Source organism: Emydura macquarii, unplaced genomic scaffold (genome assembly GCF_026122565.2).
Source record: "Emydura macquarii macquarii isolate MOO-44397 ecotype Brisbane River unplaced genomic scaffold, CSIRO-AGI_Emac_v2 contig_3128, whole genome shotgun sequence".
In the NCBI taxonomy this organism is placed as follows: Eukaryota; Metazoa; Chordata; order Testudines; family Chelidae; genus Emydura; species Emydura macquarii.
In genome coordinates this window covers 7025924-7052426 of record NW_027133265.1, presented here as the reverse complement: position 1 = coordinate 7052426, position 26503 = coordinate 7025924, and the positions used below count along the sequence as shown (strand labels likewise).

At 40.9% G+C, this 26503-nt stretch overlaps 1 protein-coding gene across 3 annotated transcripts in view; it reads right to left on the bottom strand.

The window, feature by feature from the left end:
- Positions 1 to 6140: 6140 nt before the first annotated feature.
- SMIM14 (small integral membrane protein 14) overlaps positions 6141 to 26503 on the bottom strand; it is a 76586-nt gene continuing 56223 nt past the window's right edge. For all 3 annotated transcript variants that reach the window (XM_067531203.1, XM_067531202.1, XM_067531201.1), the window contains 2 exons: positions 11638 to 11786; positions 6141 to 9257 (listed from right to left, as the gene is read on the bottom strand). In XM_067531203.1, coding sequence (XP_067387304.1) covers positions 9225 to 9257; positions 11638 to 11786 — 182 coding nt within the window. In that variant the 3' untranslated portion in view covers positions 6141 to 9224. The remainder of the gene's footprint in view (positions 9258 to 11637; positions 11787 to 26503) is intronic.

Here is a 26503-nt window from a genome sequence, read left to right as displayed (position 1 = left end):
GAATTGTAAATAATAATGCAGAAAAGACAGAAGTGTTCAATAAGTGTTTTGTATTTGGAAAATAGCTAGCTGATTTATTCATATCGTATGATGATGATGAAATACTTTCTAGCAGTAACCCAGAAGAATGTTAAGCAGCAGCCACTAGAGATAAACATTTTAAAATCAGCAGGTGCAGATAACGTCCATTGGAGGATACTTCTACATTAAAAAAAAAAAAAAAAAACAAAACCTGTGGCAGCAAGTCTCGGAGCCCAAGTCTACTGAGACCCACCTCACCAAGTTTCAGAGCCTGGACTCCAGCCCACGGTCTATTTTTAGTCCTATAGTGTGAGCCCCACAAGCCAGAGTCAGTTGGCCTGGGCTCTTAAACTCGCTGCCATGGGTTTTAGTTTTTTTTTGCAGTGTAGATGTACCTTGAGTATTTTAAAAGAGCTTGCCAGAAACTCTCTAGACCGTTAATGTTGATTTTCAGTTAGCCTTGGCACACCAGGAAAGTTCCAGAGGACCAGAAGAAAATAATGTTTTGCCAATATTTAAAAAGGATAAACAAGATGACCTGATAAATATAGGTCTATCAGCTTGCCATCAATCCTGGGCAAAATAAAGAAATGGGGGATAAGAGACTTGAATAATAAAGAATTAAAGGAAGGTAATATAATTAATAACAATCAATATGGTTTTATGGAAAATAGGTCTTTCAAACTAACTTGATTTTTTTTGGAGATGACAGGTTTGTTTGATAAAGGTAATAGTGTTGATTAATATACTTTGACATCTATAAGGCATTTGACTTGGTATCACACAACTTTTTTATTAAGAAACTAGAATGTTATTAAATGAGGATATCACACATTAAATTGATTAAAAACTGACTAAATGATAGGGCTGAAAATGTAATTGTAAACAGAGAATCATCATTCAGTGGGTATATTTTTAGTGGAGTCCTGAATGGATCAGTTTTTGGTGCTGCATTATGTAACATTTTTATTAAAGACCTGGAAGAAAACATAAAATCATTAGTGATAAAGTTTGCAGTTGACACAAAGATTGGTAGAGTGGTAAATAATGAAGAAGACATGTCAGTGATACAGAGTGATTTTGATCACTTGGTAACCTGGGCTCAAACAACGTGCATTTCTATATAGCCAAATGTAAAGTCCTGCATTTAGGAACAAAGAATGCAGGCCATACTTACAGGATAGAGGACTCTGTCTTGGGAAGCAGTGACTTGGAAAAAGACTTTTGGGGTCATCAGCTGAGGCCTTGTCTACACTACAAAGATAAGCTGACCTATGTTAGGTTAACTTACAGCCACTGCATTAATTACTGTGGTGGCTGATGTCCACACTACCCTCCTTGGATCAGTGGTTTGCATCCTCACCAGGAACACTTCCACTGACCTAAGAGGGGCAGTGTGGGGAGCTTAGAGTCCAGTCTCTCAGCTCCGCTGGCAGTTCCCTGCCAGGAGCCCGGCTGCCCCTGCCTCCCACTTGGGAGCAGAGGGAAGCCGCCCAGGGCTCCCCCCCGTTCCCCGCAAGGAGCTGCAAGAAGCCACCCACAGCTTCTCCCCTCCCTGTTCCCTGCCAGGAGTGGGGTCCAGTTGCATGGAGCTTCTCGTCCCACTCCCAGCCAGGAGTGAGGTCCAAGTGCTCAGCTCTCCTGAATTGCAGGGGGCGGATGACAGCTAGACTCTAGCTGCCTGGCTTTCTGACATCCAACAGCCAATGTAAGGAATGCAGTGTCTATACTAACACTGCATTGCCCTAATTACACCGACATAAGATCTACACCTCTCGTTGAGGTGGTTTTATTATGCTGGCATAGCAGGGTAGTTACATCAGTGGGAAGAGCATTTCAGTATGTACACCTCCACTGTTTTTTCAACAAAAGCTCCTTTAGTTGTCTGATAACAGCATTTAGTTTTCTACCAAATGACCTTCCTCCTAATTAAATTATTTAAATCAGTTTCTCACCAGACATAGAAATGATTCACACTTCCTTCCAGGGATGATTACATTTCAAGGCCTTATCTATTGTTTAGTAAATATCTTGGGGGGTTTTCTGATGTTCTTTTGAAAAACCAATTCCAATCAAAGCTATTCCATCAGAAGCAGTGCTGTGGGCAGTAGAATTGCTTTGATGAAGCATACTAAATCTCCCACCAAGAGTGACTTTGCAGGCATAACATTTAACAGCCATGTCAATAAAACACAGGCACTTTTAAGTGCTAAAACAAATACAGTGGAAGTAAAAATAGTAAGATCAGGAGGAGCTGCCTTCTGTCACCCAGCCCCAGTTGGAGGAGCAATCATTTTGCTACATGATTTCTTTCAGCAATAGGGGCTTTAGTCATGTGCATTGTCCTACTGATTTTGAGGTTGCTTGTGAATAAAGTGAGCAGGATTTGGTTCACAATTAAAAAAAGCTAACAGAAAAAGTGGTATAAGCTTTTCTGTCTTTTACATACTGAAGCTTGAGAGGAACACTCAGGTAGGATAGGTGTGAAAATCCTAGGACAGTGGTGCTCAACCAGGGGTATGTGTACCCCTGGGGGTATGCAGAGGTTTTCCAGAGGATACATCAACTTCTCCAGATATTTGCCTAGTTTTACAATAGGGTTCATAAAAAGCACTAAGAAAGTCTGTACAAACTAAAATTTCTTACAGACAATGACTTATACTGCTCTATATACTATACACTGAAATGTAAGAACAATATTTATATTCCAATTGATTTATTTTATAATTATAAAGGTTAAAAATAAGAATGTAAGCACTTTTCAGTAACAGTGTGCTCTGACACACTTGTATTTTTATGTCTTATTTTGTAAGCAAGTAGTTTTTAATGCAAGGTTAAGACATCAGATGCCTGAAAGGCCTACAATAGCCTGGAAAGGTTGAGAGCCATTGCCCTAGAAAAGATTCATTCTCAATTCAAATGTTGACCTAAACAACTTTGATGAAGTGTTGGGGCGAGGGAGAACATCTTGCACATTTGGAATTCTTTTTTTATTGATATGAAAACGAAAATATCTGGATAAAGCAAAATGTAGAGAAACAATACATTTAATGCAGTAAGTTTCACATTTACAGTGGCATAACCATCCAGTTGCATGCACACCTGGTAAAAAATGTCTGCTATTAATTTTGGAGGTCTCTGTTACACATCTGGGCCGTCCTGCAAAGAAATATGCAAATATGGATCCTTACGTCCATGCGGAGTCCTATTAAAAACAGCAAAATGCTGCGGGCATAAGGATTCTCATTTGCAGAGCTCTTTTCAGGATTGTGCCTTGGTGTTTGGGCAGTTTTAAAGTATGACATATTGTTATTTATTGTGATAGCACCTAGGAGCCTGTGTCATGGACCAGTATATAAACACACAATAAATAGATGGTCCTCTGCTAAAGGATTTACTAGTGTCTCTTAGCTGGATTACAACTGAACAAAGTGGTAACAATACTAGGCCCATTTACAGGTTTAAAAAATCCATCAGAAACACATTAGAATGAAGTCTCTGTGCACCCACAGAACATGGAAAACATTGAAAACCAAACTGCATGAATCACTGGGCTGTCTGATGAAGCCAGATTCTTCCTTCTCTACAAGGAAAACTGCAGATTTAGACATGGTAAATACAGCTCTTGGTGTAGTGCCCAGCTCTTGAGAGAGCTTCTTTGGGTAACTTTCTTGCCAGTTTTTTGTGCACAATTTTTCATTCTACCTACAAAGTTTCTGTTAAGTGGGATTTTGCAGTGCTTTTGTGATTTACCTCATGTTTTAGGTTTGTTTTTTTTTAAAATTCAGATAATGGCTGTGACTCTCCATAATATTATGTTTACTGAGCATATGTTCCTATTTTAAATATCTGTTTTTATATTTAGTTCTGTTCATCTTTGTGCTAGCAGCAATCAGCACCCTGAAGAGCATTAAAAAAAGAGGCTTTGAATGCAGCATAGCAATAGTAGTAGCATATTTCTTTGCTTTAATTGAACATTTCAAAACACAAAATAAAATAAGGATCCAACTGTCATCACTTGAATCTTGAGGCTCTAATAGAAGCTGTAAATGTAGTAGGCTTCTTTTATAAGCTAGATGCATGTCCTGCTTGATGGTGAATGGCTGCTCTACTCTGAACCAGCATTACATAAAACATTTTATAATACACTTTTCCTTAAGCATAAGAGTGTATCCTGTTAATTAGAATAATTGCTAAATAAATGAAATGTTTAAACAAATTCTTTATGTCTTACCCATTCTGTTTGTCTAGCAGTAATAGTTGCAACTGTTAAAGGGAACTGCAATGTAATAGGAACCAGATTGTAATGACTTTATCTAGTTACAAAGGGGTTGGTGCAGGTATTGGGGTCTGGCCCATTTTGTCTTTATTATTGATACAGGAAGTGTGAGTCAATTTAATTTATTGTACATTCTTTGCAAGGTCATGAATTTTATCTTCTTTATGTAATTAGGCCAGATCTTCAGCTGACCTAAAGTGGAATAGGTCCCTTCACGTTAATAGAGTCATGCTGATTCCCACCAGGTGTGGATCTGGCCCACAATAGCTTTCCTGTTCTTGAAAGTTGCCTTCTCTTTTCTATGGGTTGGTTAAATTTTGGTTTGTTTACTGCTGAAATTTGTGAGGATAGGAAAGAGGTTAGTTGGCCTAATGCTTTGTCAAACACATTTAGTGTAGTCCCTATAAATGAAGTATTATTGCGTATGTTTGAGGGCAATCTGTTTTATTTATCATGACAAAGATTTTATAAATTTCTCCTGAACATTCTACCTGTTCTAATGGGATTCACCTTCTTTTGGTTTTGAGAAAGATCAATCTATAAGGACTTTATTTGGCAGGTGTGATAACTGCTGTAGTATTGGGATCAGCAAGACCTCCTTCTGTGCTGTGTAAGTTTAACTCTAGTTTTCCTTATTTGTTTCCAAATGATTTTTATAATGCTATTCTGTATATCTGCAATAATTTTAGCATGTATGCTTATGTGTAAAATTTGGAATAGGAAATATAGTTAAGGAAGTGCATTTATTTTTATAGCTGATGTTCTGTCTTTTGTGGATAAATTGCATTTATTCCAACTGTCTAAATCTTTTAAGTTGATGTATTAAGGGTCCAAAATCAAGATAATAGAGAATTTCTAAATTGGCTGGAACTAGCACTCTTAAATCGTTAAGTGAGCTTATGTGTTTAAATCAAAATTTGTTTCTCATTCTGGGACATTTATTGCCTCTCTCTGACTAATTATACCTTATTACGCTCCTGGATATTTTTTTTCCTTTGGTATCTCCTGGAGTGAGGTAGTACAGGAATTCTTGACTAGTGGGTGCAAGCTGCCACGTTTGTAAGGCAATGCTCACTGGTTTGTACTCTGTTGCTAGTGGGAGAAAGCAGCAATATCCTGTAGTTGGTAAGACCTAGCTAAAACTGGGATAGAAGCGGGTCACTTCCTCCTGCAGCTATTCCCTCTGCTCCATCCCCACCCAGAGCAGCTCCTCAGCATTCCCCTCTTCCCTCAGCACTTAGCTCTGGAGGAAATGGTACTGCCCTGGAGCTGAGTTCTATATGGGTGGGAAGAGAGAAAACACTTGTCAGCCTCACACCGACTAGCCCCACCTACATCCCACACTCCATGCAGCATCCTAAAAATGCTGACAGTTTTTAGATGTATCTACCTAAATCCCACAATCCAATGTAGCCAGTTAGAATTGTGGGATTTCGGTGGAGCCATGGATGGAAAATGTGTTGAACCCCTGAGTTAGTGGGATTTGATTTCAAATAACATGACAATATGTTTATAACACAGTTTTATATTGTCTCTCTGTTATTGTTACCCCTTCTCTTGTGTTATTTCTAACTTTCTGGGCAAAAGGTTCCAATGCAAAGAGCAAAGAGCAGAGGGGAAATCTGTGTCCTGGTCCTCAAAGTATCTTAAAGCTTTGGGACTTGCTGCCATTTATTGGACTAACTTGGATTGCATGTAGAAGGTCTGAGTTTGTATCAAAAGTTAGAACCCATGCATGACAACTGCTAGATCATTTAAAAAGAACTTTAAAATTAGTCATAGTTGTTCTTAGCTTGGTGCAATCTTGATTCTATCAAGAAATTCAGACAAAAACAAAGGATTACTAAGATTTGAAATTTATTTGTCAATAAAAAGTGCATAGTACAAGCCCTTTATCCCAGTTCCAAATACTCAGTAAAAGATTAATAGTAAACCTCAAATGGCACAGACATGATTTTTGTTTGGCATGATTCAGTTGTTTTAAACCACCAATTTATATTAGGTACATCACATTATCATTTTTTGTGTTTTGATAGCAAACATTACAAGGCTAAGTGATCTGCAGACACTATATGAATACACATGATTTTTCATTTCAGAATATAATTGTGTTAAGCAGATGCTAAAATACTATTATTTTAACAAAGTTATAAATGGAGGTATAACCGTAAACTCTCTTTATTTCTTTAGTTGCTATACCACTTGTCTCTTACTAGTTGAGCCTCAAACCTTTAATATAAAATTAATCATGTTCTTTAAGCTATACATCTCACTAGTCTCTTCCAGGGTTCCTCTTAATATTTACAGTGTACAGTTTTGTAACCATGATGCAGTTATTTCATCACAAATTATGATTATGGGCTAGATTCTGCCACCCTTATTAATGCTGCTAAAACACTCTGAAAGTAGTCAAACTAATTACAGTGGAACTACTTGTTGTGTAAAGTAACATGAATTAAAGTGGCAAAATACAACTAAAATCATAGTTACTTTTACTTTAAGCAGTAATATTGATCTGAAGTTTACATACTGGAAAGAATATCTCAGAATTTTAAAAGCATACATGTTGGCATGAGATAATGGCTGGCCTGCATAGTGAAACATTTTGCTATAAAATATTTCCAATGCTTCTCTTTCACATAGAAAATTTAAAATAGCAATTTACATAAGGAAAGTACTTATGTATAAAACAGTTTGGACAACATATTGTCTAACAGAATTTTAAGAAAAAACATTGATTCAACACAGAACACAGTTTTTTTTTCTGATTACACTGTACAAACATCTGTGGCCATACACTGGTCAAAATCTCAAAGCAGCTTCATAAAGCAAGCCTAAATATGTATTTGGGCATCTAAACAGAAGTGGTCTAATCTTCAGAGGTGCTGAGCACCTTCAAGTCCCACTGACTTCAGGAGCTGGAGTTGCTCAGTACCTCTGAAATGAAGCCCCTTCCAGTTAGGTGTTTAAATATAAAGTTAGTCTTCTAACTTTATGCATCCAAGTTTGAAGACTTTTGGCCACTGATCCTTGGGGGAGGGGAGAAACGACACAGGTATGGTAGGCCATGTAAGAATATTTTGTTGATTCCATAAAAAGATACCATGTTACCTATGCTGTTCAAAATATTATTCCAAGCAAAGATGTATAAGGCAGGCAAAAACTAGCAGTTGGATTGTGTATCCCAGTGACGTCCTTACACAGTGTTTGTGGCCAATAGTGCCATCAGTCACATTGGGACAAATTCTCTCAATTACACTGCTGCAATCCCATTGTTTTCCGTAAGGTTGCATCAGGGTAATAGAGAATTTGGTCCAATATTATTATTTTACTAATGCTCCCTATCTATAGGTGTTGTATTACACAGCACACTGTTACAGAGAAGCAACAGGGATGCAGTTATGTACATCAAATTATGAAAGTATTTTCTCAGGTCGATACTGTATCTTTTCAAGACAATTTGGCCTGCCATTTACCCTGAGGAGGAGAACCCTATCTTTGATAACAAAGGGATCCAACACGGTATTCTCCTAGGGGCCAATAATGCAAATCTTTACTCATGGGAGTAGCCCCTTTGGCTACTTGCACAAGTAAGGAGTTCTCATGGGAGTAAAAGTCTGCAGGATCAGGCCATGAATTGTTCTCCTTTCTTTGTGAAAAGCAGCTCCATAGCCATCTGGTAACATAAAATTGTTCTTTACATTATTAATATTTTTTCAAATTGCTAAGAAATATGTTACTTTTCTGTACATCTTTAAAATGTTCTTAAGTTATGTAATGTATGTTTAAAAAAAGGTCACTCTCACTAGTTCAAACGGAAGATGCACATGTACACATACACACAAACATTGAAGGGAAACTATATGCCGTAGATCTTCACCTGCAATTTCTTTATGGAATAATCCAACAACTAACAGATAAGAATCAAAAAGTTAAGGATTATGACAATATATATGTAAAAACCAAATTGTAAGTAAGTGACACTAACTTTCTGAAGTTAATGACTGGTTAATACGTTTTAATTACGTTTAGTACATAATGTGTTGTAGCTAAAAAATTAAGATATTGATTACTGTGCGGTTATACTCAGGACAGAAAATTGTAATGGATGCCAGTCACTAGATTTTTCTTTTTGTGAAATTTGTAAACAATTCTCTTTTAGAATTTAGTATTTAGTTGCCCAAGTTTTAGTTGTCTTTAACAATATACCAAATCAGACAGCTCACTTATTGGTGACTGTCTTTAATTTAATTTTGATGATATCTTTTGTGTAAGTTCCTTCCACCTAAGACAAGTTTTTGATCGTGATAATTCTCAGACACACATTCATGCACACACATGGGTGTACTTTCATTATAGCAGATGATCCATGCTTTTGCAACAGCACTAAAAACTAGGTTGGCGATCCAAAGAGTTAAAGCTGCTCTGAACAGAAGGGTAAAAGTAAAGTAATTTCACTTTTTCTCCACAAAACTCCAGCTAATGTTTGCAAATAAGTTTCCAAAATATGTAGGAAAAAGTGAGTCTGAAAAATGATCAGTAACTTTTAACGAATATCAATGCACAAGGATTTTAATTTTCCTTCAATTATGCCAGAAACCACTGCAAAGAAATTATGTATTGGAATCATTGTAACAAAAAGGGAATGAGTAGAATGTCCACAGTACAACAACCAAAAAACCTGCACCCTGCAGCGCCTTATTATTTATTCAAATATCACCAACTAGGAATGGTGGTAATACATAAAGCAAGAATTAACTTAAAAGTGAAATAGCTACGAGCAGTTCCATACCAAAATATCATCATCCTGCTTTATGTAAATGCAAAAGGAAAATAGTATTGAATGGGATTTAGTACTCTGGTCACTTTCGTTCATTTGGTCGTGTAAGATTTTAGCTGTCGAGCATTTCCAGCGTTACAAGAGCTAGTCCACAGGTGGGGCTGGTGGTTCTTGTCCCTGGTTGTACGAAAGGGGAAAAAATGCACTGGTTTAGAAATTCTAGTCTACCAAGAATGATTTACAAAAAGAATGAATACCAAGGAGACACATGCTTCCTGTTTTTAAAATCCTCCTCCAATATTCAAAGTAAATAACAGTGTATATCCCCTTCATTGGGGATTCCGCAAACCCCCAACTGCAGTCCTAAAGATCCCATTTCCGCTCTTATTTGTTTGCTTACATTCCTCCCTCCTTGACAGTGTGTTGGAATGACTGATATTTCTGCAGGTTGAAGACAACTGGATGAAGGTAGCTCCAACTGAAGGAGAGTTATTTGAGCTTGTAGGAATATAGGCCTACATTAGGCCTGAATGAACTATGGCTTTTAATTGAGTTTAGATTTTAGCATGATGATAAGCCTAACGCATGTTACCAGCAGAAATTAGGATTGCCAATTTTGGTTAGACATATTCCTGAAGATTTCATCACAACATAATATTTAATTCCTGGAGACTCCAGGACAATCCTGGAGGGTTGGCAACCCTAGAAGGAATAAGATCATGAAAAGATTGTTTGTATAAAACTTGTAGTAACCCTTAAAATACCAGCATTACCTTTTCTAAGGTTTGGGTTAAGGAAACAGATATCAAGAAAATATAGTTAATTGAATTCTAGGTGCAGTAAATAGTCTGTTGTTTATTATAAAAAATGCTTAATTTAGTGGACAGAAAAAAATATTGGAAAACGAGATAAAATCTTGAAAAAAAGAGGCCCAATCATTAATCTTGGCAGAGGACAATGTTAGGCCCTAAGATGCTTCATCTTATCTGAGTCAAGGTCTGATAATCAGCAATGACATCACTTGTTTTTTATAGTGTATAAAAAAGCAAGGTTTTCTAGGGCTTCTTTGTCAGAGCTTTTCTTTATCCCCTCTGGGGCCATGCCATGAGGGGAAGGTGTCTCCCAGGATTGACCCTGTGAGTATTCAGCCAATGCTTGTAACTGTAATTGTTGTTAGGACATATAATATAAGAGCATATATGCTTATATTGATATTTTGGATGTAACCAATGCCAAGTGGCTTTTGGACCAATAAGTGCTTCTGTGGAAACTGAGTCATGATAAACCTTAATAAAATTATTAGGAAAATTATTTCCAACAAAATCCACCAATACTGTCATCATACCATACTCTACCCCCTCTTTGCTCATCTGTACAGCAGACTCCAAGGATGACCTCAGTAATTCTATGTTCATTTTGGTTTTGTGGTTTGAAAGTGCAATCCTAGTTTGAAGGGTGACTTTGTGATATTGTATGTGTAAGGACCTGGGGTCAAGAACCTGGTCTATAGAGCCTGAGACACCTGATATTCCCACAATGCCACCAGGAGGCCATGCAGAGGCCCAGCCAGGGAGCACTATGTAGAGTAGGCACCGCAGGAAGTGCCACCCAAGAGACCCAGAGTGACTGTATCCTGCAGCCCTCTGATTGGCCAAGTGCCATATTTAACCCCAGGGGTTGCCCCAGAAAATCTGTTTGGGTAGTCACACAGAGTTTGGCCTGCTGAAATGCTAGACTTTGCTTGATCTCTGGTCTCTGACTCCAGCCTGACTCTGACCCTGACTCTTGCTTATGGAACGTGGCCCTTGTGAGTCCTCCAACTCCTGCCTGGTGACTACTGGCCCTGATGGGCAGACCTCAGCCCAGCTAGGACCGTTAGGCCAGACCATCTATTCCCAAGTCCTTTACACTATGTTTATCATATAAACTACTTCCATATCATATGTGCTTTGTTTAAAGTAAAATAAGATGGGAGGGAAGGGGGTTAAAGAATCACCATCCTAAAAACGCATGTCAGTTCTTGCCATCTTGATAAACATTCTGCAAATCAAAGTGAGACCCCTGGTTACTCCTGTGCAACCCAAGTGCATCTTGTGGGTTGCCTGGTTATTAGCAATCAGAACATAACACTTCAATTTATGGTACACCAAAAGGAATAGAATCCAGCTCATTCTAAGACTAGGTGTTTTAGCTGTGTTGGCCCTGCAGGTCTCAAAGTAGTATAAAGCAGTGAAAAATTTAGTTTTGTCAATAAAGTTGACAGTTATAGCTCTAAATAGGCACAGGGACAGACCTATTCAGTGTTTTTACAGTTACTCTTCAGAACAGAACCACACTTTAAACAAAAGACTTAATTATTTCTAGTCAGAGACTTTTGCAGAAGGGAATATATGCATTTTAATATTTACGTGGTACCCAAAAATAGCAGTAGAAAGCACAGGAAAACTTGAGAAAAAAACTAATGACTATAATGTAGTGTACCTAGTCAGTGTTCCTAAATCTAGATATTTTATTTAGAGTCTCTAAGTAGAGTGCTTAAAGACACAGACATACTTACATTATGTGGACTCGTTGGTTTTCCAGCCATGTTGGATCCTCTTAGATTAGTTGGTCTCAGCAAGAATAAGATAAGAGCGATAACCACCCAGGCCATCATTATCATGGTAATACTGATGCCATTATCACCAGAGGAATTTGGTCCTGGCACTATAAACAGAGAAAACTAAGTTATAAAAGGGTGTGGGAGTAGAGTCCTTTTATCAACATGAAAACACAATACAAATATCAGACCAAACTAAAACAGTTTTGGTTCATAGATGTGATTAGGTTGTCTGCTTGTCTTTAAGATTCACAACTTTTTGTAAGGGTTAAGCTGTCTTCCATCATATTTCCTCTCCCTATGACAAAAAAGTGCCAATTTCCTAAAGCTGCAATGATATTCCCTCTTAATGGGTTGCAGATAAAGAAAGCACACTATCTTACTATGGGCAGAGCATTGTACAGAGACCAGTGTTCAGAATGATTTACAACTGATCAGTGCAAAAAACAACACTATAAGTGAAATGTTCCACACTTGTAGAACACGTGTGCATGATTTTCATAGGCCATTGACACTGCAAACCCCTATGTACGGTTGTCAGTCTTCACTTGCTCTTAAGCAATAGCGTATATGGGAATAAGGAAGGTGCCCAGTTTCTTGTGTAACTCACCCTAGATGAGTGTGAGTCTTTGTTCCCCTCTGCTGGCTGATCTACGTAGGTAAAGGCATCTACTACAGCTGCCAACTAATAAAGCTAGTGATGGAAGCTTGCTTTTAACACTGAAGATCCAGGTTCAAACCCTGCTGTCAGCCCAAGCACAGAATATCATTATACCTACTTATGAGAAGAAGTTGGCAAACCACTCAAACTATTTGTTCTGTTAATTTAGCTCTCCATTTGTTTCCAAGGAGACTGACGTTTATATATTTGATAGAAATTCAAAATTACATATTGAAAAATGTGTGTGAACAGATGTCTGTGTTGGCATTAGTCAAGAGCTTGCTGTGGCAAAGATTTCTCATTTAAGCATTTGATATTTATGACTCAATAGTTGAGCTATGTCATTGAGATCATGTTCCCTGACAGGGTGACATAACCACTATAAACAACTTCTTCCCTTTCTTCCTAAAACCACAATACTAGTGGTGCCAGGGTGCAGGAGGTCCTTAATTTCTGTAGAATTGAGGAGGGGAGTGCTGCAGGAGACAGAGGCAGGGACTGATTGAAAAGGGAAGCCGATATACTGATATTTGCAATAAAATACCAGTTTCAAATGGTAATTTAAAATGGCTGGAACCTCAGGATACTTCCATAACAATGAGAAAATCCCCCTGAATGGAGTTGTTTGGTTGCACTACCAGGGAGAAATAAGTATTTAAAGCCTCCCAAATATCTGATTATTTGCATATTTAAAATTTGCAGCCTTTTTTCTGTGGAAAATTTTTAAAAAATCAAGTCTTGTATCAATATTGCCAGCCGAACTGGTTTAGCACATTAGCTCCATGTTTCTGCTACAACAAGTAGTAGTGAAATGCTAGTATTTAAAATTACCATAATTAAACATTTGATTTAAAATCCCAACATGCTGAATTTCTCCTCTTTCAGGCTAATAATGTACCTTTTGAATAACAGTGAAACTGTCGTTGATTTTAAGCACCATAGTTTGTGTATTACTCATCAGAAGGTAACTAATGCAATGCTATTGTGAGTATTCTTCAGAACAAGAAAAACTAGATGATTTCATTCATGAAAGTTAGATTCTGTAGAAAATTTCAAAGTCTGGGGAAAATCCACAAGGAGAACCATACCGTGGGAATGTGCAGGTTTTTAACATCCACTCATTTTGATTATCTTTGACAATTACATAGTGTCTTTCACCTCTATCATGCTGGTTCAAATCTGGCCTATGTCAGTGGTATCTGGAATTTACCAGCTGTAATAGCTGTTTGATGATATATTTGCAGTGAGTGGGGTGGGATCAATCAAGTTCCTTGAGCATGTGTTCACAATGGAAAACCATCATCACTGTTGTCCCCCTTGATGGGATTTTCAACAGAGCACAAAGGCTGAGTGGGCCCCCAAAACTATTCCCTTATCCATGAAGATGGTATCTCCAGAACAGCGTTAAGGCACGACAATGGGGCACGTTGGGGAAGCTTGCAGGAAAGCTGCCCACAATACAGCTCTTCTGTTAGTACAAGACTTCATGATCCAAATCTGTCAATCTGATATCCTTAATGTACACTAAATTCACTTAAAATTATAAACAGAAAAATAGGGGCGAATTATGAAAATTCAGACCTCAGCAGCACTTTCTCAGAGTCAATGAGACAACTGTTTTGATTTTATGAGCTAATGGAATTGCAATACAATTCCTGCTTTTCAAATGTGTAAAATGAAGATATCTCAAAACTGCTAACATAGAAAGGGTTCAATGATAAATGCCAATTACAAAAAAAACATTCTAATCAGTTTGAAGTCTGAACCATTCAGGGTCTGGGGTAGGAGGAGATGTAACAGGAACAAAATGAGAACATAACAGAAAATGTAATTTTCAGTTCAATTAACATAAAATACTGAGTCAGAAATACATGTGGAATTGTGCAGGTAAGTATTCAGCTTGCAATCTTGTTCTGTTCAAATGAAACAACATTAATCAGCTTGGTGTATCAATATTTGAAACTTTGGGAGGCCTTTATGCACCACATCCCCTGTCAATTGGCACATAATACTTAATCCTGCCTCAGTGCAGAGGTGTAAGCTAGCTGACCTCTTGAGATCCCTCTAAAGCTTCTTTTTTTATGTTTTATTAAAGGAGTCAAGGAACACCGACAAAACACTTCAGATCCTCTCCCCCCTCCCCCCCCCCCCCCAAAAAAAAAAAAGGCGTTTATCCTCTTAACACAAGAAAAGCACTGGAAACGGTTACTTGTATCTAAGGGTTGTCCACACCAGGTTTAAAAAACCAGGGGTCGTGAGGTCATTATGTGGGGGTCGCAAACCGCCCAGCTCTGAAGGCAGTGCAGCAAAAAGAAAGAGTGACAATGGGATGCTAAATATGCTGTGAAAGGTGATATTGACAAAGTTTCTTTGCACCCCTCCCCCCAGTATTAAACAGTACCTATTTAAAAATAACTTTTCTGCTTATAACAATTTGATAAAAATGTGTTTTAGATTTAATTTAAAAGCAGCAAGAAAAGGTAAATTTATTTTAAACAGTAGGATTATAAATTTAGCATTTAAAATAGTGTTAAATGAATTTTCAATTTTCAAGGGGGGGGGGTCACAGACTGGCTTGCTATGAGAGAGGGGTCACCAAGCAAAAAGTTAGAGAACCACTGGTCTACACCAAGTAGTAGTGCGGACTACAGTGGTGTGATTTTTAAAGTGTACCAATGCATTGTGCATTGAATGATCCAGACCATCCTAGCATACTCTAAAGGTTCTCTAGTGTGCTTTATGTAGTGCTGTTTGAAACAGTACTATTTTAAAGCACAGTAGGGAATATTACCAAGAGCTGAGCTGCGAACAGAGGAGAGGCAAACAGAAGGAGTTTGCCTGGGATCTGTCCAAGAGGAGCCCAGATGAGTGCTACATGAGGGGAGCTGTGTTGTGTGCTAGAGGGGGGAGTACCTGAGAGACCATTTGTGTGACTGGTGCAAGTTACAGCTGACCGTGTGTGTGATTGTGACTGGTACAGTTACAGGGACTGTTTGGCAGTTGACCGTGTGTGTGTGAGTGATTGATTGATTGAAAAGTGTGAATTGGGAGTGCTTTGTTCCAGGTGGGCCATGAGTGGTTGATTGCAGAGGGAGGCAGAGGCCTTATAAGAAGCAGCCAGTTGCAAACCAAGTGAGCGGGGAACAGAGGAGAGGCAAACAGAATGAGTTTGCCTGGGGGGAGAGCCCACTGCGGATTTTTGCCTTTCAGACTTTGCTGAGCAGTAAATACAGCATCTGAAGAGGCTCTCAGAGGAAAGATATGGAAAGTGAGCCATCTGCTGTTGTCACCTGCACTGGATGTGCTATGTTTGTCTTCCTCCCAGAGGATAGAGCCGACTTCATCTGTACAAAGTGCAGGCTCGTTTCCATATTGGAAGAGAAGGTTAAAGGACTAGAGACCCAAGTATCAACCCTGTGTTGCATTAAAGAAAACAAAGTCTTTCTCGATCGAAGACATGATTTGCTACTGCAGGCACAGTGTGAGGAAAATTCAGAGAAGGCAGTGCAGGGGAAACTGAAGAACGGGGAAGAAAATTGGCAGCATGTGACCTCCCGAAGAAAGAGAACCTACATGCCCACCATGCAGATAGAGGTAAGGAATCGTTTTCAGGCTCTCTGCACAGGTACTACAGCGCAGAACGATTTGAAAGACTCATCTGAGGGAATGATCAGAAGGAGACCCTGTTGATAAGAAGGCAAGGGATGCATTGTCCTAGGGATGGGGTTCCATGACCACCACTCCCAAGAGGAAGGGAAGAGTGATGGTAGTCAGAGACTCCCTCCTAAGGGGGACGGAGTCATCCATCTGCCGTCCGGACCGGGAAACTAAAGAAGTGTGCTGCTTGCCTGGCGCTAGGATTCAGGATGTGACGGAGAGACTGCCAAGACTCATCAAGTCCTCAGACCGCTACCCCTTCCTACTTCTCCACGTGGGCACCAATGACACTACCAAGAACGATCTTGAGCAAATCACTGCGGACTATGTGGCTCTGGGAAGAAGGATAAAGGAGTTTGAAGCGCAAGTGGTGTTCTCATCCATCCTCCCTGTTGAAGGAAAAGGCCCAGGTAGGGACCGTTGCATTGCGGAAGTAAATGCGTGGTTACGCAGGTGGTGTCGGAGAGAGGACTTTGGATTCTTCGATCCTGGGATGTTGTTCCAGGAAGAAGGATTATTAGGAAGAGATGAGATTCACCTAACGAAGAGAGAGAAGAGTATCTTTGCAGACAGGCTGGCTAACCTAGTGAGGAGGGCTTTAAACTAGGTTTGATGGAGGACGGAGACCTAAGCCCGAAGGTAAATGGGGAAGTGGGACTCCACAAGGAAGCAGAAGGAGGAGGATGCAGCAGGGGAGGCCTCCTGATTCATACTGAGAAAGTAGGGCAATCAGCTAGTTATCTCAAGTGCCTATACACAAATGCAAGAAGCCTGGGAAACAAGCAGGAGGAATTGGAAGTCCTGGCACAGTCAAGAAACTATGACATGACTGGAATATCTGAGACTTGGAGACTTGGTGGAGTAACTCACACAACTGGAGCACTGGACCATGGACTTCAGAAAAGCAGACTTTGGCTCCCTCAGGGAGCTGATGGGCAGGATCCCCTGGAAGGCTAAAATGAGGGGGAAAGGAATCCAAAAGAGCTGGCTGTATTTTAAAGAAACTTTATTGAGGGCACAGGAACAAACCATCCCAATGTGCAGAAAGAATAGCAAATATGGTAGGCGTCCAGCTTGGCTTAACAAAGAAGTCTTTGGTGAACTTAAACACAAAAAAGAAGCTTACAAGAAGTGGAAGCTTGGTCAGATGACTAGGGAGCAGTATAAAAATGCTGCTCGAACATGCAGGAATTAAATCAGGAAGGCCAAAGCACAATTGGAGTTGCAGCTAGCAAGGGACGTGAAGGGGAACAAGAAGAGTTTCTACAGGTATGTTACCAACAAGAGGAAGATTAGGGAAAGTGTGGGCACCTTACAGAATGGGGGAGGCAACCTAATGACAGAGGATGTGGAGAAAGCTGAGGTACTCAATGCCTTTTTTGCCTCCGTCGTCACGGACAAGGTCAGCTCCCAGACTACTGCACTGAGCGGCACAGAATGGGAAGGAGGTGAACATCCCGCAGTGCTGAAGGAACAGGTCCAAGACTATTTAGAAAGACCATAGGGCCAGATGCAATGCACCTGAGGGTGCTGAGGGAGTTGGCTGATGTGATTTCAGAGCCATTGGCTATTATCTTTGAAAGCTCGTGGCAATTGGGGGAGGTCCCTGATGACTGGTAAAAAGCATATATAGTGCCCATCTTCAAGAAAGGAAGGAAAGAGGATCCAGGGAACTACAGACCGGTCAGCCTCACCTCAGTCCCTGGAAAAATCATGGAGCAGGTCCTCAAGGAATCCATTTTAAGGCACTTGGAAGAGAGGAAGGTAATCAGGAACAGTCAACATGAATTCACCAAGGGCAAGTCATGCCTGACCAACCTGATTGCCTTCTATGAAGAGATGACTGGCTCTGTGGATGTGGGGAAAGCAGTGGACATGATATACCTTGACTTTAGCAAAGCTTTTGATACGGTCTCTCATGGCATTCTTATCAGCAAGTTAAAGAAGTATGGGTTGGATGAATGGACTATAAAATGGATAGAGAACTGGCTAGAGCATAGGGATTAATGAGTCATGATCAATGGCTTCATGTCTAGCTGGCAGCCGGTCACAAGTGGAGTGCCCCAGGGGTCGGTGCTGGGGCTGGTTTTGTTCAACATCTTCATTAATGATCTACAGGATGGGGTAGATTGCACCCTCAGCAAGTTTGCAGATGACACTAAGCTAGGGGGAGTGGTAGATACCCTGGAAGGTAGGGATAGGATACAGAAGGACCTAACCAAACTGGAGGATTGGGCCAAAAGAAATCTGATGAGGTTCAACAAGGACAAGTGCAGACTCCTGCACTTTGGACGGAAAAATCCCATACACAGCTACAGACTGGGGACCGATGAGCTAGGCAGCAGGTCTGCAGAAAAGGACCTGGGGGTTACAGTGGATAAGAAGCTGGATATGAGTCAGCAGTGTGCTCTAGTTGCCAAGAAGGCTAATAGCATATTGGGCTGCATTAGTAGGAGCATTGCCAGCAGATTGAGGGAAGTGATTATTCCCCTCTATTCGGCATTGATGAGGCCACATTTGGAGTAATGTGTCCAGTTTTGGGCCCCCCACTACAAAAAGGATGTGGACAAAATGGAGAGAGTCCAGTGGAGGGCAACAAAAATGATTAGGTTGCTGGAGCACAAGACTTATGAGGAGCGGCTGAGGGAACTAGGTTTGTTTAGTCTGCAGAAGAGAAGAATGAGGGGAGATTTGATAGCAGCCTTTAGCTACCTGAAAGGGGGTTCCAGGGAGGATGGAGCTAGGTTGTTCTCAGTGGTGGCAGATGACAGAACAAGGAGCAACGGTCTCAAATTGCAGTGGGGAAGATCTAGGTTGGACATAAGGAAAAAGTTTTTCACTAGGAGGGTGGTGAAGCACTGGAATGGGCTACGTAGGGAGGTGGTGGAATCTCCATCTTTAGAAGTTTTTAAGCTGCGGCTTGACAAAACCCTCACTGGAATTATTTAGCTGCGGTTAGTCCTGCTTTGAGCAGGGGGTTGGACTAGATGACCTCCTGAGATCCCTTCCAATTCTATGATTATTCATTACAAGACTGTATACTGTAATGCATATACATTAACAAGTCAGCAACTCACTTAAGGATATGCTTAACTTTAAGTACATGCTTAAATCCACCCATTTATCAAAGTTGGCATGTACTTAAATTTGCTTTGCTAAATTGGGTTCTAAAGTTACATATCACTGGAGGGGGCATTGGCTACCCTATGGTATGTTTAGCAGAAACTCAACTGAGTAGCTGATCCTTAGCCAATTTCAATACTTCAGGGCTCAAAACCCTCTGCATATTGTACAATAACTTGGTTGGTTTACCTCATCTTCCTAATGCCCATTTGTTTCCTCCACATTATGTTTTGTCATAACCAGGAACGTGAGCTCTTTGGAGCAGGGATTGTGTTTTTATCATGTTGGTACATTGCTCAGCACAATGGAGGCATAATCCCTGGTTGGTGCCACTATGTGTCAGTGCAATACAAATAAAAATATTAAAATATTGCCTATCCCTAAAATCATACTTTAAGTCTTTCCTCCTCCAGCCGAATCAGTAGTTGTCACATTTTTCTTTTCTTTCCCATTAAAAAGTTTCTGAACACAATCCATGGTAACATGTTTTACTGTAAACAATCCCTCCTGCAACTGAGGTTTTATTTTTCATTCTCGGTATGAACCAAATTATGTTGGTGAGCCTTGGGTAATGAAGAAGAGAGGAGGTAAGAATTCATTACAAAATCTCTTCACTCCCAGAACACAAATCTTTATTCACAAGAACCAAAAGATTACTTTTGCAATCATGGAAGTTTATGAACACACATGGTGCCTCTTACTGGCCTCTATAGTTTCCTGCTAGGAAGGTGTTGTCCTACATCTCTAGCTGCAAAGAAGTGGGTTAATTAGAGTTTAAGGCTGCAATTATCAAAAACCCTCGTGTTAGCAGTGCCTTGTTGATGTACTTTGACTATGCTCACATTCTTTTTATTCCCATTGAGTAAATTTCACTCAGATAAATGGGGATAGCATAAGGAGATCCACTTACATCCCCTGATACAGTTAAAACATGCTTTAGGCTATGTACACACTGACGGTGGCAAATTCGCCACCATGAGATCGATCTTTCCGGATTGATTGAGTGGTCAGTGAAGACCCGCTCAATCGATCCGGAAGTCGACGCACTGAAACCACCCCCTCAAGTGGCGTAGTGCTGTGTCGACAGGAACGCATTTCCCATCAGCGCAGTGCAATGAAGATGCCATACACAATGGAAGTTAAGAAGTCAACGGGAGGGTAGCTTGTGTGACTCCCGTTGACTGCCGCTGAATTTTCAGATAAGTGTAGACCTGGCCTCAGTCTTGCAGTGCAGACAGGACAAGCCCTATTTTAGTTGTGTCCCTAAAGCAGGCTATAGCCTTGGAATTTTGTAAGGGTAAAGAACATGTAGGATACATGGTTAAAACAGTTTGATCCTGTGCACACTGCAAGATCAACTCATAGTTTAAGGGTGCTGGGTAATTACTATGTGTAACTGGTTCCCTTATGGTGTAAATGGCCCATGGTGGATGGGCCAAAGAGGATATCAGGTCTTTAGAATTTAAATGATAATACTTGAGAGTTGGATTGATTCAAAGTGGGAAATGAGATTGAGTGATTTATTAGAACCTTTCAACAGACCTAATTGTCTATTAATCTTATTTATATCTGCTGTATCCCAGAGAGATTGTGTTTAATGTAATAGGTGCTCTCGCCCATGTGAAGGATCTGCATATAACCTTAAAGTTCAGCCATGAATCACAAGAGACTACGTCCGTTCTGATCTGCATTTACTATACTAAAATTGTAGACTCTATCCCTCTGAGTCATTATACTGACTTGCAGCATCAACAGTCATAGATGACTACTCCTTAAATATTGTCTGCTTTGTTTCCAGTTAGTCTGATGAACTTTAAAATAATCGAGTGTTATTCGTCTTGGGCTTGCTCATTTGTAAGAGTCAACGCACCCCAACCTATTGCACTAACATCTGCCAGCTCCCTCCTTCCCTGTTAGTTCTCTGATCCTCCCTCTTTTTCTGTTCTTTCCTCCTCCCCTACAGTTCTCCCTATGCTCTTTGTTTTCCCATTCCTTCCCTTCACTGATCTTCAGTTTTTCAGGGTTAGAGCTTAATCCCTGCAAGTCCCAGATGTGCCCTGCCTTCCCATCTTAGCCACCTGTAGAACACATCTTTTTCTAATGTCTCCTGCCTCTGTGACCGTGATCAGGAAATGGAAATTAGCCAACCACTAGAACAATTTACCAAATATCACGGTGGATTCTCCATCACAGGCAATTTTAAAATCAAGACTGGATGTTTTTCTACAAGATATGCAGTAGGCATTATTTTGGGGAGGTTCTATGACCTGTTATTCAGGAGGTCAGACTAGATAATCACAATGATCTGTTCTGGCCTTGGAATCTGTGAAAAAATTAGAGATCAAACTGAAAGGGTAAGGCCATGCACTGACCTTGCCAGGAGCAGAGATTAAACACTCCAAGGCTTAAGATCCAGGAAGGAAACTCCTCCCGATGAGAGAGTAGAAAAGAAAATACCACAAAAGTACTTTGTTGCAATAAATTAACTCCTGATTGCCTTTCCTTCTCTTCCTTCAGTGTAGCACATTCTCAGAGTGCAGCACTGTAATCTCAGGCAATCAGCACTGTAGGAGCTGAGCAACCAGACAAACAACAGAGCACCAGAGAGAACTATTTTTAAGACCTCAATTGAAAAGTCAGGAGGTGACCAACTTCTATTCTTCATAGGTCTTTGTACCACCTCATCTCTCCAGGATCCAACAGCCTTCTAGTAGTGCCGTAAGTGATGTGACTAGCATCTATCATGTATGGTTTGTTCTCTCTCTCTCTCTCTCCCCAGGAGGAGAACTGTGTGTGTGCATTTAATGCACACATTTGCTTTGTGTTTCTATTAGAGAAGGCAGGTCAAAGCTGTGAACCTGGGACTAGAAGGTGGTGAAGTCTGTGACGGCCCTTAGTAGAGCTGGGCATTTAACTGATTTTTCAGTCTCTGTTAGTCCAGGGGCAGGGGGGAGTTTTTTCGTTCAACACAACCCAAAATATTTTCAGAATTTTCCCCAACTCTAAAAAGTTAACAATTGCATTTCAGGTCAAACAAAATGTTGTTAGACCCAAAACTTTTTTTTTTTTTACTGGGAATTTTTAGCCTTTTATAATAACCACCAGGCTACAGCGTCATTCTCTCTCTCTGTCTGGCCCAATGAATATATGATTATATATACAAACTGGAACAGCTTTAACAGGAGAGATTGAAACCCCCATCCCAGAATATGGGAATCCCTGATGGGACTATTCAGCTATTTTGCTATTTCCATAATCAATATTTGTGGCCTTCTTCCTTCATGACATCCTTTCAAATGAATGCCACATCTGTGAAGCTGAGACAGGTACCTTCCAGCAGCACTGGATGAATGTTCGTGGAGAATCAGCAGTGAAATCGATTCTACATAGTGGATAAGACCTTTGGACCAGCCCTCATATCATCCTCTATGAGGTGTACACAGCCCCAATCCAGACTGGGTCCTGTGAACACTACAACTATATAAATTCTACATAATATAACAGCAGCAGCAAAATCAGTAAGAGTTCAGTTATTACCATACTGAAATGAAGAAGAGAACTTCACACTTCTGTTAATGCTGCTATTTCAATTTTGCTGGATGCAAGCTCCATCAAATCTTGAATTTGGGGTTAAAGAATACATTTCACAGGAAATATCATAATCCACAGAGTTTAGGGAGTTTACATGATTTCTGTGGTTGCTTCTCCTTAGTTGGTAGCAACAGAAAAACATGACACACACCTATGACATCACTGAGCCACTACCCTGATATTTCCCAAACTAAAACACATAAATCTCAGCAGTTACTTTCATAATCTGTAGCCATAGGATTTGTCTATAACAATATGAGCAGCTGGCTTTCCAGAAGGAAACACAAACCACAAGAATTAACCATCGGAGAGCATTAAAGCAAGATTTTTAGGATCTGGGCCCACCAGTGAAGATCTAGGAGTAAGTAAATGGCAGGAAGCATAATACAGAGCTGACTGCTGCTAGCTAGCTAGTCACCTGCTGCTGGTGCAGGTTTTAAGAAAAAGAAGTTGGATTCTAGATCCATCACTCATCCCAACCTGATCCCAGGGGAAGGAACAATGAATGGAAAGGCAATAAATAGAAGTCATGCCTCATGACTCTCTGTCTAAGAGTGAGGGTAAGGGGTGGATGTGAAGTTCTCATGGAGCAGGGCCTAGAACAGTCATAATCACCCCAGAAAACAGTTCCAGCAGCTTCTCCAAGCGCAATCTGTTTATTTTGGGATTTGATTCTTGAGAGTTTTACAATCCTTGTTTACCCAATAAAAAAGAGTCAAAATGTCATCCTAAGACTTTAATAGAAAGAAACCTCAACTGGAACTAAACTATGCACATTAAAAAAATAATTTAATAGAACTGGGCTCTTCTATACAATACTCTTCAGTCCAAAGATCTCAAAGTGCTTCACAAACATAATGAACTAAGCCTCACAGCGCACCTGGGAATGAGGAAGTATTATCACCCTCTTTTTATAGATGGGTAAAGTCAGGCACAAAGAGGTTACTTGACCAAGGTCACAAAGTAAGTCTGTGGCAGAGACAGGAACAAAACTCCAAACTCAGGTGAATGCTGCAACTGTTAGACCATGCTATCATGATCTCTGCCATCCATGCCCCTTTGTCCTTCTCAGAAGTGACAAGATGCTTGCAACTCAATGTCTGCTCTAACACAGATGCATCAGGAAGGGCAAAGGCACAGGTAGCCCCACCAGGCACACAGGGCCATAACTTGGCAGTTTGTGCCTGAGGTCCACAAGGGGAAGAGGGAAGCCAGCAGCACTTTTATAGCTCATCCAACACCACCCCTGAAGGTTTAAGTCTGGGTAGGACCACAGGCTTTCTCCTACCATTTATCTGCCAGTAGCTTTGTGGCTAGGCTGGAGTGTGGGGGGACAACATGGACATGGCACAGTTCTACAGGAGTTACTGGGTTGCCAGTTTGTACACCTTTCTCCAGCAAGCATTAATTCCTCTGCTCCTGCCCTCTGGAGACCTTCAGCCGGTCTGACTTGCAGAGGCAATGAGCATTTCAGGCTCCCACTGACTTCAGTTTGAGTTGTGAGTGCTGAGCACTTCTGAAAATTGGGCCCATCATGCTTCCAGGGACTCTGTTTAGGTGCTCTTCATCTCCTAATCTGCTTCCTCGTGTAGGGACTGAACATGGCCCTCAGTTTTGTTCACAAGGTCAAGACAACGGGTGTAGGATTCACAGGCACTACTGGAAAAATAAACGTATTTCATTTTCATTTGTGAGCATTTGACCATGTTCCTCCTGAGCTGGAATAGATGGTTTTAACATTTGCAGGTAAGAGCTAGACAATGAAACTCATGAATGGCACACTAAGAGCCACACATTGCATATGGAACATTCATATTTTAATAGCTAGTTCAATACTGCTACTAGGCCAATCTGCACAGATCTGAAATCAGAGTCTGCATACAAAGGTGGCTTAAAACTCACCTTTGCACTCCTGTGATACTGATGCTGACTGGTCCCCCATGTGCTACTTTACAGCATACTGAGGCATCCTCTAACTTAAACCAGGCTGTAATGGTCACAGAAAGCCAAAAACAAACCCACAAATCAGCAGGGTGCCCAGGGAGGTATGCAACCGCAATGGAGATGTTTTGGATACAAAAATTCCATAGCTTGATCGCCTCTGAGCATAGAGAATAGGATTTCACTTGTTCCTGCCTGTTGATATAGTACATGAAAGCGAGATTGTCTGTCATCAATTGTATAATCTGGTGCTTGAGGAGTGGTAAGGAAAGTTACAAGGCATTGCGGACCGTTCTTAATTTTTAAAGGTTGATTGTAAGGTGGACTCCATGAATGTCCATCTGCCCTGTATCTTGTGTTTGAGTGACTGTGCTCCCCAGCCAATGATGGAAGCAACAGTGGTTAAAATAATTGAAGGTGAGGGTTGGAGAAAGGGAATCCTGACACAAACGTTGGTGGGATGTGTCCACCAGAACAGAGAGTCCTTGACTTGTCTCCGCTTGGACAAGAGCTTCTGCATGCTGTGTTTGTGAGGAAGATGTGACCCATCCGTGCCTAGGGTGGCCCACCTGAAAATGCCAATGTCAGGGCAAACTGAAAAAAGAGAGCAGATTCTTCCAGCACTGGTGGCTAATATTGCAGTTAGATTCACCAACCAGTCACAAACAGTGCTTCTGATCCCCCACACTGGTTATCAAGAAGCTAAAAAAAGACTGTTACTTACTTGTAACTGCTGTTCTTTGAGATGTATTGCTCATATCTATTCCATTGGAGGTGTGTGCACGCCCTCGTGCACAGTTACTGGAACTTTTTTCCCTTGAGCAGAACCTGTAGGGCTGGCTTCGGTGCCCCCTGGAGCCCCGCGCACATGCCGCGGTATATGAGGTGCTGCTGACCCTACACCCGCTCAGTTCCTTCTTGCCACAACTCTGGCAGCAGGGACTGGGGGAGTGGGTCATGGAATGGACATGAGCAACACATGGTTACAGGTAAGTAACAGTCTTTTCTTCTTTGCATGCTTGCTTATGTTCATTCTATTATAGGTGACTCACAAGCAATACTTGGAGGTGGGCCGGAGTTACAGATGAGCTGCCTGCAGCAATGCTCTGCTGAAGCCTGCATTGTCCTGCACCTGCTGGACAATGGCATAGTGGGATGTGAAGGTGTGAACAGATGATCAGGTGTCTTGCAGATGTCTTGCACAGGCACTCTCTCTAGGAAGGCTTTAGATGAAGCTTGAGCTCTGGTTGAGTGGGCTGTAATTATCCCCAGAAGTGGCACCTTTGCCTGCTCACAGCAGAACTTGATGCAGGAAGTTATCCATGATGAGATGCGCTGGGCGGAAACAGGTAAGCCTTTCATCTGATCAGCCACTGTGACAAAGAGCTATGTAGATCTCTGGAACGGTCTCCTGTGTTCGATGTAGAATGCCAATGCCCATCTAACATCTAGCGTATGCCACCTCCTCTGAGCTGTGTGGTTTGGAAAAAAACACGAGGAGAAAAATGTCTTGGTTATAATGAAATTGGGAAACCACTTTAGGCAGGAAGGCTGGGTACGGCCTCAACTGAACCTTGTCTTTATAAAACACAGTATAAGGGGGCTCTGAGGTCAGCCCCCTAATCTCAGAGACCCTCTTTGCCGAGGTAATGGCCACCAGGAAGGCCACCTTCCATGACAGCAGCAGTAAAGGGCATGTAGCCATGGGCTCAAAGGGGGGCCCCATGAGCCGTGAAAGGACCAGGTTGAGATCCCAGGGAGGCACCGGGTCACAGACCTGTGGATAGAGCCTCTCCACCTCCTTCAGGAATCTAATTGTTATGGGGCAGGAGAAAATTGATCTCCCATCCA